Below are 18,071 nucleotides of genomic sequence, written 5' to 3' on the forward strand. Positions count from 1 at the left end.
TCTTTTGTATGGAACTCCTTGGGCATTACTGTACGTTGGGTGTGTGTGGTACGGTGTTGGGGAGGAGAGCAAAAAAAAAAGACAGCAAAGAAGGGTGGGAAGAGGTGCTAAAGCACACATGCACGCACGCGCGCCCGCGTGCGCACGCACCCACAGGACGGGAGGAGGTGCTGAAGCGGCTGGAGTCTCTGTACCCTCTTCACACCTAGTTTGCCACTGTGCTGCAGAAACAAGAGTGGCTCGCAGCAGAATGGACAGCGCAGTTGTGATACGACCACAAACAGACCAGAAAGGCCTGCCAAAAAGGGTTTGTGTCAAGAGACCCTACACCCAGCCACCATTCACATATACAATCACGCACGCACATGTGCACATACATACAAACACACACACAGACGCACACACACACACACACACACACACACACACACACACACACACACACACACACACACACACACACACACACACACACACACACACACACACACACACGCACACACGCACACACGCACACACGCACACACACAGCCCACAATGCCAGGATAATCTTGAATTCAATGCAAATTTAATTTGAGAAATCCTTGGTGAATAATTTCATTCAAATGCACTGAAAAAGTCATGATGTCGTCGTGGCATTAATTAATTCATTCATTTGTTCTTTATTTCTTTTTTGTATTTTGTTTGTTTGTTTTGTTTGTTTGTCTCTCAACTGCATCTATCTTGGTTGTATGCCAATCCTACTGTATTATAGATACATATTTGACTATGTGAAGTACTATATGAACCCATTTCTAATGTTTTCCTTGTCTATTTCATGTTTTCTACTTTTATTTTTTTGCGAAGCACATTTAATTGCATCTATGAAATGCACTATACAAAAAAAATGTGTCTTGCTTTGCCTTGCCTTAAAAAAGAAAAAAGAAAAAACATTACACTTACCATTGTGGTCTCAGCAATGGACCCAAAGCTGTTAATAAAAATGTTGCACGTTACGTTGACAGGTGGACCTGTGAGAGAGAGAGAGAGAGAGAGAGAGAGAGAGAGAGAGAGAGAGAGAGAGAGAGAGAGAGAGAGAGAGAGAGAGAAGAGAAGAGAAGAGGTGTGAAAAAAACACTCAAGTACTAACAGTAAAATTGACCCTTCCTCAGACGAGAGGAGGATCAGCCTTTTATAGTCGCTGTGCGCACTTACCTGCTGATTGCCAAGAGCTTCTGAGAGCCCCGCTCAAGCACAAGATTTTGCGAAGCACAACAGTGTCGTACCAAAAATCGAGTCATAGTGCATTAATGGAACACGAACGCACGCACGAACGCACGCACGCACGCACGCACACACACACACACACACACACACACACACACACACAAACACACACACACACACACACACACACACACACACACACACACACACACACACACACACACACACACACACACACACACACACACACACACTCACAAGCACACACAGTGTTTTTTTTTATCTTAAATAACGGAGCGGCACTGGTTGAAAGCCAATATTTACAGATACAGCAAGGTAGCACACTCAAGGTTATATTAAATAATTGTATATTGGAGGGACTCTCTGCAAAAAGCCATATAAACCCGAGAGTGCAAGCATAAATGTCATTACATCGCGACGAGACCTGACTTTCAATGAAGTCGCAATGGGTTGTGGGACCATTACGGTCTCTGGGGGATGTAGCATGCACAGTGCACAGAAATTACTCTCCGCAACCTTGGATAAGATACCAAGATGAAAAACTGCACAGAAAAGCCTGTATGTGCGATTAAAGGGGGAAAAAAAGAACACGTTATACCCATAACATAAATCTTCCAATTTATGCATTTCTGCATAATGCGTTTCGTTCACATTTTCATATACGTCATCTTGAATCACCAAACCTTCAAATCCAAAACAAAGAATATCAATCTTGTGGAATGCAGTCTAATTAACTGCAGACATTTTTGCAGTTAACTTAAATATGTGTCCAGTATTTTGCAGTAACTGCATTTATATCAAATGTGTTAAACAGACAACAACAAAGCAATAAATTGAAATAAATTGAATTACGACACTTCACACATGGCGGGCTATACAACAAAAAAGGATTACCAGACCGTCACCAGCCCATTGCAACCACTAACTGCCACAAATAATATGGCATGATGCCTCTCAGTGAATTATACTGTACTTCCAGGTAATGTGCAAATATGTATGTGACAAGAGTGGATATTTGAAGAAGGCATTGTAGTGGAAACGTTGCTGTAATGACCATATAGACTGTAGAAGGTAACATTTAAATAGGCTCATCTGATGGAACGGCTGGTGGCCAGTCCAGTTGTGGGTAAAATAACTGGTCTTCCCTTGTTCCTCATGTATTCATCTTGCTCCCTTGCTCCCTTCTCTCTCTCTCTCTCTCTCTCTCTCTCTCTCTCTCTCTCTCTCTCTCTCTCTCTCTCTCTCTCTCTCTCTCTCTCTCTCTCTCTCTCTCTCTCTCTCTCTCTCTCTCTCTCTCTCTCTCTCCCTAATGATCTGAAGCATATATTCTAAAGTTGACTTTGCCCAGCACAGGTTGTCCTCAAACTGAATAACTTTGACGTTTTGTATAGCTAAAAGGTGAACCCTATTCTAAAAAATTTAACAAGAAAAGTACTTTAGTTTAGAGCTAAACTCAATATCCAGAAATTCACTCTGTCTCTTTGGTCGTTCATGATGTGATCAATTGGTACCCAATGCCAGGGAACTGAGAGGACAGAGAACTGCACAACATTCCTGTAGAGGTGTCTTCAGCAGCAAGGATAGAGAAATGTCACGAGACTTGATTTACTGCCACAGACAGCGGGCACTCAAGATGTCTGGCACACGGACAGAGGTGATGAAAATGTAAGGTGCAAATAAAAATAATAATAAAGAAAAACCTAATGATATTGGCCGAGTGTGAAATAGAGCTACGCTCAGCAGAAAAGAAAGAAAGAAAAAAAGAAGCCCACAATGGCTTGAGCTCATTAAATATGCATGCTGCTCCGACACCACCTCTACGGTATTGCCAAGAAGACACTAGAGGGGCTTATTTAACCAATAGTTATTCAGCACACGTTTAAGGGGGTGCGGATAAAGACAAAACATATAAAGAACAGTACAACATACAGTATATCATATATAACTGTATATATCAACCGGAAATGTTGGTTTGTGGAAGCCCAGAGCTTCATAATTCCATTCCCTCACAAGATTTCTTTTCTTTTTTCTTTCTTTTCTTTTATTGTAAAGAAAAACTGGCTTTAGAGAGGAGGCAGACATGGACTATATATCCCAATGGCTCCAGAGTTTATTTGAAGCATGAATGTCCCCCAAAAAAAGCGCACGGGAAAAAAATAGAGGCAATATCTGTTTTTTTTTCTCCCCTCTCTCTTTTTAAATGCAGTGTCATTGTTGTGCTGACACCAGGTGCACTACTTCCAGCTCATCTCAGCCCTTGAGATAGGAGAGGCCGAAAAAGCGGCATGGCGGGTAAGTGCTTCTGCTTGGCAAAAACAAATAAATCAGGCGGCATATTTTTCAATAGCCTCAGCAGGCCAGCAGCAGAGACTGGAGGCATGTCAACAGGATCGCATTTTGATATGCTGCTCTCCTTCTCCCCCCTCTCTCTCCATCTCTCTCCCTCTCTCTCCATCTTTCTGCCTCTCTCCTCTCTGCCTGTGATACCCTGGAATTATGTTAAGCAGCTGTAAAATTGAGTTAGCAGAAGTAGAGGGTAGACGATAGGAGAATATGGCTGTGGAAGGAGGGAAAAAAAGATCTCTTCGTCAAAAGATAGGACAGAGAGAGACAGCTTCACAGTGAAGAGAACAGTCTGGCCAGTTTGTTTAAATTGAGAGCCCAGTGTCTTTCTCGAACTTCATTTCAAAGATTTATATCAACATTAACGCAAAATGTTTTACGGCAGCCACAGTTACACGCAGATTTACAAAGAACCATTGTAGCCATGGTTGGTCATGAAAAAAAAATCACATATTTTTTATTCTGTGGGTACAGAGAATGTCTGTCAAAAAATGACAAAGAAGAGTGCAGTACCTGTACCACTACACAGACAAAGAAGACTTCCACATATGTTCCACCTCACTGCAGGCTCGTGGGAGGGGAGGGGAGGGGAGGGTTTGGGGGGGAAGACTCATTAAAAATTCATCCTGGATGCACAGGTTGAAGTACCTGGATATTGACAGCTTGCCTCATTCGCAGTGGCCTGGAGAGCAAGTGGCTGAGCGAGTGGGCGAGCAAATGAGGAAGCCTGAGTGTGTGTGTGAGTGTGTGCATATGAGAGAGAGAGAGAGAGAGAGAGAGAGAGAGAGAGAGAGAGAGAGAGAGAGAGAGAGAGAGAGAGAGAGAGAGAGAGAGAGAGAGAGAGAGAGATTGTGTATGTGTGTGAGAGAGAGAGAGAGAGAGAGAGAGAGAGAGAGAGAGAGAGAGAGAGAGAGAGAGAGAGAGAGAGAGAGAGAGAGATATTGTGTATGTGAGAGAGAGAGAGCATCTGAGTTTGCTGTGTCACCTGCCTATAAGTAATGACATCCCAGTAAATCACTGGAATCTCTCCCTGCCCCTGAGGCGCTGGCTGACTGATGGTCGAACATGACAGCCTTGGTGCAGAGTGACTTCACGGAGAACATCAATCAATAGAGGGGGGCCGTGGCTTATGACAGGCGCACGCAGACACCAGGGCTTGATTATATTGGATTACTCGGGGTAGAGGGTAGTTTCAAACTGAGATGAGGTGGGCTCACCCCCATGTTGAAATATGACCAAATACATACAGCAAAGAAAGCAGCGGTTTACTGTCTGTCTGCGCCTTCGCCGAAAGCAAGTGGAGATTTAACAGGGGGGGATGCGGAACACACATATGATTAAAGTCAGAGGGGAGAAATTGGGCTCGGCGAAAAACATCAAAGCAAAATCTCTGTGTCCATCTTCATGTGATATTTTGTTCAAAGTCATATTCATTTTTATTGATATAGCCAATAAATGTAACGTATTATAATTCATGTTATGAAAGGGAGCACTGGCAAAATCTTAAGATTAAGATTTCTAACTGCATTTTGAACTTGGTCAAACAAGCTATCACTGCTGTACCAGAAGGCCTACTGCACAATGCACAATAGAAGGCACATACAAGCTCGAAAATAATGCTTTTCTCTACCATTAAATAGCTATATCACAAAGGCCATAGTATGCTAAACAAGACATTGATAATGGCAGAGGAAGTGTACAGATTGTTATTATAAAAGAAGTAGTAGTCATATTATTATTATTATTATTATTATTATTATTATTATTATTATTATTATTATTATTATTATTATTATTATTATTATTATTATTATTATTATTATTAGTAGTAGTAGTAGTAGTAGTAGTAGTAGTAGTAGTAGTAGTAGTAGTAGTAGTAGTAGTAGTATTGCCATAGTAGTCCCTAGTCATAACCATGATGAAAGTCCAAATCTTGATGATGAACCAGATGTGAGAATTTCTAAAAAAAAATAAAAATAATAATAATAAAACTATTCTGTGGAGATAGCAGAACCTATTTGAGGAGGTGTATGTTTTATATTTGAAGGGCATCCATACTAATCAGAGCCCAGAATATACAGGTAAGAATACTAATACAAAGTATTTGGCAGGGCAGAAAGTACAGACGGCCACAACTTTAGACTTCTACTTACTTTTATAATGAAGCTGACAAGAAACTATGCCACCTATGACTCTGAGAATGGTCTTTTTAATAAACGAATGAGCTTGAGATATTTGTAATGCCTCAGGTTAAATGATATATTGTGGAGAAATGTACGCTTGAACCTTCTACTAGTAAGCGGAATGTGGGTGATCTACACTGTCTGGCCAAAATGTTAAAAAAGTGTCTGCAATGTTACAACATTTATTATTTATTTCTATCCAGTGTTGCATTCATTTTTCACGAAGATCTTGTGTTGAGGATGGTGGAGTCTGAATGCTGTGCAAGGCCTTTTCCAGGACATCCTAGTGATTCTCAATGGGGTTTTGGTCTGGACTCTATGATGACCTATCCATGAGTGGAAATTATGTTGCATTCTCCTTGAACCACCTTGCTGAGTTGCTTCTCATTTCATAAACCATCATGTCAAAAGACACAACCTGTGGTTGTGGGAAAGATGCTAGTCTGTTGAAGGAGGAAGTCAGTGGCATCGGCAAACACTTATACATTTGGTGTTAGCTCTATAGGTTCAACAACAGTATGTGCTCAAAGAATGAGGTCAGCTGACTACATGAATATTGTGAATAACCAGGTTTATCCCACCACTGGATTTTGATAACACGGATGATGACACGGGCATATATTGCAAGATTACAATGCCTGGATTGCCAGGAATTTTAAGGCTAACATTTTGAAAATGTGTTTAGGGGAGCATGAGACATTATTTTCACACATGGATTGCCCACCACAGAGTCCAAACCTCAAACCCTATTGAGACTCTACTATCCTCAATGCAAGATCTTGTTAAGAATTGAAAGCTATACTGGATGGAAATAAATCTTGTGACATTTCAGACACCTATCGAAACAATGCCACTGCAAAAGTGTGCCATAATCAAAGGTAAAGGTGTCCCAACAACATATTAGAGTGCATGACCATGGTTTTGGTGGCAATTTTTTTTTTCTTTACCAGGCACTGTATTGCATATGCCACAAATGACTGTATAGTGAATATGGCCACAAATACTATAGGAAAGTCACAAAAGCCGTAGCCCCTTAATGCGCGCCGTACCTCCAGTGGCACGCTGTAATAGACATTGAAATGTAACTACCATAGCACTACAACACTATGGCACAACACAGGCCCTTTAGTAATGCACCACGACTTGGTCATTACCATACTGCTAACAACAAATGTATAAAGCCGCGTCTTAAGGGGTTAAAGTGTGATTTACAATGAACAGATATTAAACAAGACCAGGAAAATCATAAATGACCTTTCCGATCTTCTCCACTGTGAATTTGAGCTCCTACCCTCTGGGAGGTGTTTTAGAGTGCCCAATTCTAAAAACATCTTTGAGAACGCCTTTGTCCCTAAAGGAATAAGGGCGGTAAATAATACAGGAATTCACATTTAATCCAACCCCCATCCTTTTTTTGGTCTAAACACTTATTTATTTAGTATTGTATTATTATTATTCATATTAATTACTTCTCACCTATTTCATTTTTAAACACCCCACTGAGTGCTAATGTACTTTAATTAATTTCAACTTATTATTAGAAATGTATTTTTTTATAACAACTTAGTGCTCTCCTCTTCTCCTTTGATTTGTGTATTGTGAGATAATTATTTAATTGTTTATATGTCTGAGGTGAAAGTGAATACAAATTTCCACACTGTGGACAATAAGGTATTCATATTCGTTTTTGTATTCATAAAATAACAGTGAAATAGCCATCCTTTTTCTTGCCTCATATTCAGTATGTAAAGCCAATAAAACCATTTGAACAGATTGATAGGAATGAAGGAGACTGATAGTTGAATAAACAGCCTGTTATTACATTCGCAACAGTATAGCAGATCCATGGACTCTAACTGTGGCATATTAGACTCAATGGAAGCAAAACCTCCCTCTCCAGATTGCAAACGTTTTCTTTCGCTGCTTTAGGGCAAACAGTCCTTGTGAGATACAATAAAAACGTAGCTGCAATGCATGTTTTTTTCTCTCTTTTTTTCCACAGTGATAATTGGTGTGCCTTATAAACAGAGCAGATTGCTTTGCAGTCATTTATGACAACATATTCCATGGTAATGTTCAATATTTAGTTCAAATGATTGCTGTGTATAGCCAGAACAATACTATCCTGTAGGTCAGTGGTTCTCAACCTTTCTTGAACAAACACCCCCTGGATCTCATCATAAGTCTGCCAACATCCCCTTGATGTCATCATCAGCCTGCCAACACCCCCCTGTGTATTAAATAAATAAAATAGACTACCTCTCAATGACAACTACCGCCCCCCTCTCAGCTGTTTCCTTCTCAATGCCCCCGTAGGGCTCCCTAACGCCAACGCCCCCTGGAACCCCCTGGTTGAGAAACACTACTGTAGGTGTTTGATGGCTGAAGGAACATTGTGGAACTAAACTTTCCCTGAGTGAGAGGCATGGTCACTGTGCTTTGTTAAGGATGCTCTAAGGCCGCGTATTGGGCCTGCCATTGTCAATTTCACAGCAAGCTGTTTGATTGCCATTGTCTAAGTCCATCGCTTTCCACTTCAGGCTGTAACACAACCGTAACAATCTCTCCACACTGATGACAAAAAAACAAGCTTATTTCTTTGATAGGATTAAATACAAATAAATTACATCTGTGAAATTTTAACAAAAAATGTTATTCAGAATTGTTCAGTAACACATTTAGGGGAAAACACACAACTGTGAAGCCAATCAAATGCTATATACATCCACTCCTGACACACAGCGTCCCTAAACCTGTAAACAAGACAGTATTGGGTTTTCTGCAGCACATCACAAGCTGTTGCCCGTGTGTGCAGCACAGCAGTGATCTTTTTTCATGTATCTTACCTGACATCACACTCAGTCGAAGAGAAACCCCTCAGAAACACTGACAGTCTTTCGGCTCTGCAAACATCAGCTTAAACCGTGATGAGCCATAAACAGACACAGAGAACAACAGCGGGAGCATGGGCGGATTACTGCTTGGGCCTACTGGGCCCTGGCACAAGGGCCCAATAACAAAGGGGGCCCTGAAGCTGCAGGCCTGTGTATTTCCATTCTCATAATGCGTTAAAATGGCACTTTTAACAACTATATTTTCATTTGGGGGTAGAAACCCCCGAAACCCCAAGTAGTCTCTAAAACCCTCAACAGTTTTGGAGACTAGCAACACCAATGGAGGGGGGCCTTTCCTGTTGTCTGGCCCAGGGGCCCATGGAATCCTAACCCGCCCCTGACCGTGAGGGAGGGAGGCATCAGCAGCTGCCACACGGCAGTCTCAAAAGACACAGGGCTCATTTGGAGAGAGAGAGAGCACAGGAGCAATGACAAACAGCACATTTCACACACACACAGAGTCAAACTCAACACTCTTTTAGTCGCTCCTTACTCTCCAAGGGTTGAAATAACACTGCAGAACTTACAGCACAGGGCTCATCTGGAGGCAGTGCAGCAACAATGACAAACAGCTCGGAGGGGCGGCATTAGTCAACATAAAGGCAGTGTGTCTCGGAGCAACGCCATGCCGGTAATGTAGCTGAGCACCCTCCTTAATAAGACTAAATAACACCCCTTACATCACAATGTACGGTAGCTAGCCAGCCACGGTTCCTTCCTTTGCCTTTGCAAAAGGCTTTTGCCCGCAGGATGTGAATACTGAATGGACCTTGCACAGCCCCATCACTCAAAGTCACCATGTTGGACTGGAGCGGGCGGCCGCGGCTAGCTAGCCGGCCTCCTCCTCCTCTTCCTCCAGGGACAGGCCATCTGAGCAGCAGGGTTAGCGCACTGCAATGCTAATCTGAAGGCATGCTCCACTAGGTCATGCTACACGATCGCTCATGCATTCTGATGTGTGTGTGTGTGTGTGTGTGTGTGTGTGTGTGTGTGTGTGTGTGTGTGTGTGTGTGTGTGTGTGTGTGTGTGTGTGTGTGTGTGTGTGTGTGTGTGTGTGTGTGTGTGTGTGTGTGTGTGTGTGTGTGTGTGTGTATGGTTGTGTGTGTGTGTGTGTGTGTGTGTGTGTGTGTGTGTGTGTGTGTGTGTGTGTGTGTGTGTGTGTGTGTGTGTAGAGAGAGAGAGAGAGAGAGAGAGAGAGAGAGAGAGAGAGGTCGTGTGGTTTGAGATAGATTTGGAGTGAGACATCAATGGATGGATGGAGATACTCGCTTTTCATTTTACGTTCCATGTGTGTTTATTGTGTCTGATTTGACATCTAGGCTATTAGCTCGTGGTACAACATAGAATATCTGTAAATCGTTACAAAAAATAGTTCAACGCACACTCCCGATGATATCAGTAGAACTTTGTGTCCTTCCAGGACTGCACAGGACAGTGTGTGCAATGCATAATGGGCTTGGGTTGTGTACTTTTTCTCCAAGATGTCTAATTGGCCCATGGGCCGTCATTTATCACAACAAGCAAATGGAAATCAATCTCTCCAGGCTACGAGCGATGCATGCATGAGAATATTGCACTTCATCCAGGCAGACTTCCTCCTTCTGCACCAACTAATGCTTTGAATATTTCAACAATGTTAAACCACTGGACTCTTTGGGGAAACGGGCTCTTTAGAAAAGAGTACTTTCAAGAAGCATGCTCAAAAATACCCCCAGCTTGTCTCTCTTTCCTCTTGACAGCTTAAATTGCTCTGCTCTCATCATGGTTGAATTAAAAAAGGCAAGTTTGCACGAGAGCAAATTGAGACTGATCACGTTTCCTGTGCATTCACTGAGCATACTTACTTCCCTGGAAAAAAAAACACACACACAAGAAGTTGCCGTACTGATTTCTGGTGCAAATTTGGCAGCAAATGTAGCACCCATGCTCATACAGAAATGAAGAAAGCAAAAGGAAACGGATCATTGCACCACATCCTATAACCTCAACATCTGTCACCGTGACGGTTATCTGAAGAGCTGCTTCATTCCCTGTCATCAAAACATTGCCTTACAAAAGAGACTCTATACGCTTATTTCATCATAAGAGTGCTTTCACACAAAGGCCCACACAATCTGTGTGATTTTCACCAGCCATTTACCAGTGAAAGCATCTCATTTCTAAACATGTAGTGTCTCTTCTACTGAACGCTGTCACCTTAAGGTGATACAGTATGAATATATAAAGGATGGGCTTTCCTTCCAAGCTTTAGTAAAAGGATATCTTGCTCTGTGACTTACACAAAATATTCTGTCTTGGTTTCATTGTGTCGTCGCTTTTATCTTCTTGTGGGATATTACTCCGATACAACAACATGACTGCAAAGCATGTGCAGTCATAAGTAATCCAGAGAAAATGAGAAGATTCAGCACACAGACTTAATCTTGCTGTTTCTTTATTTCATAAAACAGCTAAATTAAGTCCACCGGGGTGACGTGATATGTCTCTTTTGTCTCTGGATGACTGCCAAGCACTCTCTATATAAATATATACTGTACAGTAATAGAGCATTCATTCAACATTTCACTGCGCGGCATCTCCCTTCTCCGCTAGCACTGCTCGAAGAAGAAGGATGGGGAACAGTCATGTCTGCAGCACGAGTAACTTTGCAAAGCTCCTGGATGAATGAAAAGGGAAGTACCTTTCTTGTGTGTACCATCCGGTCTGGGCCCTTGTGGGTCTAATGGTAAAAAAAGATCAGGATTACACACATACAGAGATCTAACAGCAACGTAGTTATGTTGTTATTGTTGTTGCAGAAACAACAACAAAAAGAAGAAAAAACGAAGAAAGAAGAAGAAGAAGAAGAAGAAGAAGAAGAAGAAGAAGAAGAAGAAGAAGAAGAAGAAGAAGAAGAAGAAGAAGAAGAAGAAGAAGAAGAAGAAGAAGAAGAAGAAGTAGAAAATGTTACGAAATAGGAAAAATTATACTAAAAAAACACACATGATAATAGTAAAAAAAAAAAAAGGCACAGCTCAGTTATGTAACATTACTCGCCAACACTTAAGGCTTGGAAGTGTTTGGCATGGGCAAGACTGGGGGGGCCAACATACCGGAGGCAGGAGCAGGAGGGGATGCATTTGTTTAGGCTATCGCCGAAGGAAGCGGGAGGAGAGGAGGTGCACAGTGATGGAGGGATAGGTGGAAGGAGAGGAGAGAAGAGGTGAGGAAGAGGAGAGGAGAGGAGAAGTGAGGAGAGGAGTGGGGGTTGCAATGCATATCTCTTCACAGGAGAGGCAGTGGTGGGTTAGCAAAATGCACTACGAGATGCGGCTCATCAGGGAGAGAGGGAGAGAGAGAGAGAGAGAGAGAGAGAGAGAGAGAGAGGGAGAGAGAGAGAAAGAGAGAGAGAGAGAGAGAGAGAGAGAAGGAAGGAGAGAGAAAGAGGGAGAGAGAGGGAGAGAGAAGGAACGAGAGCGAAGGAAAGGGAGAAAGAAATGGAGGAAAGCAAGGAGGATAAAGAGAGACAGGCAGACAGAAGGAAAGAAGGAAGGAAGGAGGGAGTGGAGGAAAGAGCAAAGACTACATGTCATACTGGCTTCACTTGGATACTTTCAATTTTGGGGTAAATCTACGTATAAAATAAATGGGTTCTCTATTTTGCTTCTTGATATCTTGGCAACGGGTCGTTTGAAATGAGAGATGGTCTGAATGTTTGACTCGGCAGAGTTTGTAAGGCTACTCTTCCTTTTGGATTGTACAAGGTGTGCAAGTTCAAGAGGGGAATCAGAAGCAACACTGCAGATGTTGTGACTGCACAGCATTCACTATGTCACTAATCTTTATTGAAGTATTATCTTATCAAGTACTGTTACCGCAAGTGAGAGAATACCTGCACATAAGAATAGCGTTTGAAAAGAAGTCTCATTATGGGAAACTAAATTTGTCATGTTATGAATCAAATAACATGTAATTATGTGGAGCGTAACTGAAGAGAAAAAGTGAACCAGTTAGGTACTTGTGCAAAACATGATAGTGGACTACAGTAGGTGAGCTGTTACCAGTTGTCACCACTCTACAACTATCCTGTCTCCATGTATTGAGAAGGGTATTGGCATGGCTTTGGAAAGACAAACACAATAGTTCACCATTTTACCTGTGACTCTCCAACCCCACCCCCACCCTCCATCACGCACACACATCCCACACCACAATCACAACCACCACAACCACAAAAAAACACACCATTGATTTGACACCTGAAGCGATAGCTTCAGTGAACTGTTTTCCCTGGTCACTGAGCACAGAACGACTGGCTTGGAACTTTAAATGTCAAAGTGCTGTCACGGAGACGGCACTAAAGATTAGAGCCTTGCACCAATCAATGCCGAGGCCCGGCTGTGGACCGGGGATGCTAATACCTGGCTTTGTAAAGGTGAACTGAGCTGACGGTTTCTTCATGACAGTGGGGAGTTCATGTGGTGCTGAGGGGAAGATTAGCATCAGATGTCTCGGGCTCCTGTGCTGGGTTGACACAGAAATACCCTTTTTAAAATGATCAGATATGAATGGGAACCTCTGACTCACTGCATTGTTTAAACTCTGTGTGTGTGTGTGTGTGTGTGTGTGTGTGTGTGTGTGTGTGTGTGTGTGTGTGTGTGTGTGTGTGTGCGTGCGTGCGTGCGTGCGTGCGTGCGAGAGAGAGTGTGTGTGAGAGTGTGTGTGTATGTGTGGGTGTGTGTGCGCGTGCATGACTGAATGAGTAATCTAAGAGTGTGTGCGATGTGTGATGTCTGCTATCTGCTTCCTGACTGTAGCTGGGCCAGTCTCTGCATGTTAGCCTAATCCCTACAATGCAAAAAGCTGCTTATCCCTTTGTAAGAGAGATCTTTGAAAGGTCCTAACAGGCGATGCAGCGCATACCGCAAAGATTTTCCTGTGTAAAGCCTCTCTCAGACACTGGCCAATTAAGGGCAAAATCAATTACAGCACCATTTACAGGCACCATTACTGACTGTAAACAAAACACCTCCAAGAAAAACAATAATTATCAAGGCCGTAATTTAAATTCTTTTCACATTGCGTTCCATACATGTCATCATCCATGCCTCTTTAAACAGGTACAGTAAAAATAAAATAATGGAATTGACTGATTCAAGTGGACCTATATGATGTCAATGAAATATTGTGCAAACTTGTGCTAAAATATCATCCAAACTTGTGCTAAAATAGCAAACCACTCTATTTAGCTGTAAAACACAGTGTACACAAAAGCAGTAGGCCCTACTGAAGTAATACCAGTTTACAATCATCATTAACTAACAAAAACACAAACCCCACACAGATACAAATCCACAACCTTCATTTAGAGAAAGTCATGTTGTAGTGGCCCTACACAATACCTCAACCTAAACACATTTTGGACACTTTTGTACATAAACACACACGTAACTTTTCCAAGTTGGTCATGACTGCATTATGTTTCATTTCACTCAATGAATCATTCATTTCCATGTTTAGTTCCTATCAATCAATCAATCAATCAATCAATCAATCAATCAATCAATAAATAAATAAATAAATAAATAAATAAATAAGTATTTTCGCTTTGTTTTCTCAATAGTAGTTTGTTTTTAATTTAGGTATAGAGATATCAAAAATAAAACTGCTCATCTCTGCCCCAAAAGGCAAGCCCGCTTCCAGCATTTTCTGTGAGAATGCAATCTAGTTATATTCCAATACTGCGCTATATCAGAGTGTTATCAGCGTTTTTGCATTTTAATTTGTTAACAATGTTTGATATGCAAAATATTAATTAAATTTGTTCAGAAAGGTTTGTAGCGCTAAAATGATTGTTTTCTTTTTCGATGGAAGGCTGTAATAAAAACATCGAAATCATGATTTCATGTTAAAAAAAATTGTGATGTGACATTTTTGACATATCGCCCACCCCAAAGCCGAAGGCAGGGGAAAGAGATGCAGTGCCAAATCCTGATGTGGGTTTTTTTTTCTCCAAATTTGACTGTCAGTTGTGCACAGAGGGGGGCAGGGCGGGATGGTCGGAAGTTTTTGGAGCAGCAGGGGAGGCAGCAATGCCAGAGTCCCAGGGTAGGGTGGGGGTGCTCTGAGGCCAGGGAGAGAGATGTGTGCAGGCCACGCTCTCACCCATCAGTCCCCCCCCTGCTCTCTGGGCTGACGGATGAGGAGGGACAAGGTTAAAATGGAGAGCGTCTGCCGCCGCTGAGTGCCATACCATTCATCACACAGCTCCGCTCTTCTCCTCTACGCTCCTTCTCCTTTCCTCTCTCCTCTCCTCTTCTATCTACTCCTTCCCCCTCCTCTCTGCACCACTACATACCACAACATTACATACCACAACCTGCCTGCCTGCCTGTCTGTCTGCCATCCGTTTGCCTGCTTGCCTGTCTGTCTGTTTGCTGTCTGTTTCCTGCCTGCCTGCCTGCCTGTCTGTCTGCTGTTTGCCTGCCTCACTGCCTGCCTGCCTGCCTGCCTGCCTGCCTGCCTGCCTGCCTCACTGCCTGCCTGCCTGTCTGTCTGCCATCCGTTTGCCTGCTTGCCTGTCTGTCTGTTTGCTGTCTGTTGCTTGCCTGCCTGTCTGCAGCTTGCCTGCCTCATTTCCTGCCTGCCTGTCTGCCTGGCTGTTTTCTATTCATTTTCTTGCCTGCCTGTCTGTCTGCTGTTTGCCTGCCTACTTGCCTGCCTGTCTGCTACTTGCCTGCCTCACTGCCTACTTGCCTGCCTGTCTGTATGCTATTCATTTGCTTGCATGCCTGCCTACCTGCCTGTCTGTCTGCTGTCTGTTTGCCTATTTGTCTGCCTGTGTGTCTTCCTCCCTGTCTCTCCCTCCCAAAGCATCCCTAAGATCATCTCTCTACTCCCCAGCTCAGGCCCAGACCCTCCACTCCAGCTTGCCTTCCAAGAGAACGCTGAGTCTCCCTCTTTTGTGGTGCTTTGGTCTGACAACACGCTGTGAAGTACGAGAGAGGCAAGTGAGGGATACACTGTGTCAAAGAGGAAGTAGATGTCTCTCTGTTTTAAGTGAATTGCTTCCAGGACACTTGACATTGGTTTACACAAAAAAATTGATTCATTGGAAATTGATCCCTTATATGGATAAGGATTATCATTTATCGATGTGGTGAGCAAAGCCTAAGTTCTCTCCCTGACATACTATAGAGACATTCAGTGCATACGAAGCTTAGAGCAGGTCAGCCAAGCACGACTCCAGATGTCAGTATTTCTACATGGGATCTTCCTAAATATACCAACACTTATCGCTTCTGTGTTGAAATCAAAATACAGTACATCAATCAAAGAGGATTCCCCACAGCAAGTCCAAGTTACGAGCAGTAGGCCTATACATAATTCCCTTCATGCTGCAACATCCACAGATTCCACACACTGCCCATTTTTGGGTTGCCTTATTTTCTTCCTATTCCTTGAAACCACATCTACAAAATTGTGTCTGCTCATCTCCTTAATTGATTACCCCAAAATATACTGCATTACTTCTACTACAATTATCCACAATAATATTACACACAAAAATTTACTTTCACATATTAATGGGAACAAAGTCACAAAGACAAGACAAGACACGACATCCATAATAGGACGGTGACAATGTGATGAAGGTTGCTGTGTACATCACAGAGGACACATCAGCATGTCAATACGAGACAGCATACTACACTGACTGCATGAGTAAAGCCCACCATTTTGTTTGGTTGTGTGTTTGTTTATTTTAAGCTGTACAAAACACTATCCTCACACCAGACTTTTAAATGCACCAAAACCATTAGCCAGGAGAACCCAAGGTTGGAACAGTTCGGTTTCAAAATGTCAGAGTCCATATCCGCCGCTGTCGAGTTTGACCGCTCACAGCCCATAAAAAAAATGCAATCCATGCCAAGAGCAAAGGGGAAGATACATCACGAAAAAGCCCCACATAAGATGTCTTCCCAAAATAGACATAACCAGACTGACTCTCTCTCTCTCTCTCTCTCTCTCTCTCTCTCTCTCTCTCTCTCTCTCTCTCTCTCTCTCTCTCTCTCTCTCTCTCTCTCTCTCTCTCTCTCTCTCGCTCACCCACCCACCTACCACTGACAACCAGGTCAGGTTGGCATAATTGTTGAGTCATAGCACATTTGGTTTCCTTTGTGCGGTGTGAAGACGATTCAGTGAATAAAACCATGTTGAGTGCAAGCCTATATGTTCTGGGTCAGGTCACCCTTCACTAACCCAACCAGCATAGAGTTTATTGCAACACATTTGCAATACTGGTTACCCCAAGAAACTGAACAAGGAAAGGGACTTTTCTACTGTAGATCTTCGAACATTTCAGACTATATGTAGCAAGAAAAGTGAGGTAAAAGTAACATAAAAATCTAAATGTGATCATATTTGGTCTTTTTCATACCAATTTGGAGGGTTGCCATCGAAAGAGTCATTTTCCTTCAGCCTTTATTTAAAATGAGGAAACCTTTGACATGTATCTTTTAGATTATTTTTCAGTGCCACTAGGTTTGGGAGGTGTGCTATCATTCCTAATAATAAACAATCAAATACATCATACTGAATGCCAACTCCTTTTTTGTAATTTTGCTTGGCTTGGATTTTTTTTTGTTCAACACTGGAACATACAGTCAGTGAGTGAAAAGGTTGGAGACATTTGTAATTGGTTACATACAGGAATGTAGCCAGCCTGGGTAAGTGGGAAGGGCATCATCCAAGTCAATCCTAAGGCAGCAGCAGTATTGAAGCATACTGTGCCTTCTCCAAAAATACCTTTTTCAGCTAGGCAGGTGTCATGCAGAATCTCAGGAAGCCAGGGTTGTAAGCACAGTATTTTTAGGACTGTCACATGCATATATGTCATATCCAATAATCCTCAAGATGGCTGATGGCCATCCTGTTTGGCAACAAGGAGGGGGTGGCAAAAAAAAGAAACATCTTCATGACACAAATGAGCCAAACACCAAGATCCCTGAAAAAGCTGTGCACACCCTTGCAGGTCTCTGCAATTAAATTCGCCAGACACATGCATTGCAAAGTTTTTTGTTTTTTGAATTTGAAATTGAAATCAGCAATGATTTAACCCATTTTTTTAATCTGGGGTCTGTATACATAATATCATCATCACTCAAAATACTGACTACGTACAAATACCAACTTCCAAAAGCAGCAATTTGGGGGCTAAATGAATGGTTTGGCTATATGGTATAAGCATGGATCAAGCGCAGGCTTTGATGGGCTACATTCCTGTGTCACCCGCAACGTGGGGAGAGTCGGGCCTTACCTTTAAAATTCGGTCTGATCCTGGCATCGTAACCCGACACCTTCCCCATCAGCTTGTCCAGGAACTCTGAGGGTGGCATCGGTGTGGCCGCCTTGCGTGCTGCGGCTTCTTTAGATGCTGCCAAGC

The 18,071-nt window shown here is 42.6% G+C and overlaps 1 protein-coding gene across 1 annotated transcript in view; it reads right to left on the reverse strand.

Annotated features, from left to right (window-relative positions):
* Positions 1–18,071, reverse strand: part of glra1 (glycine receptor, alpha 1) — a 61,306-nt gene that overhangs the window by 33,639 nt on the left and 9,596 nt on the right. The window contains exons 2-5 of the mRNA XM_063190603.1: positions 17,946–18,070; positions 16,744–16,749; positions 11,328–11,366; positions 943–1,010 (exon numbers count right to left, since the gene is read on the reverse strand). Coding sequence (XP_063046673.1) covers positions 943–1,010; positions 11,328–11,366; positions 16,744–16,749; positions 17,946–18,070 — 238 coding nt within the window. The remainder of the gene's footprint in view (positions 1–942; positions 1,011–11,327; positions 11,367–16,743; positions 16,750–17,945; position 18,071) is intronic.

The sequence above is a fragment of the Engraulis encrasicolus genome, chromosome 23, assembly GCF_034702125.1.
Source record: "Engraulis encrasicolus isolate BLACKSEA-1 chromosome 23, IST_EnEncr_1.0, whole genome shotgun sequence".
Classification (NCBI taxonomy): domain Eukaryota; kingdom Metazoa; phylum Chordata; class Actinopteri; order Clupeiformes; family Engraulidae; genus Engraulis; species Engraulis encrasicolus.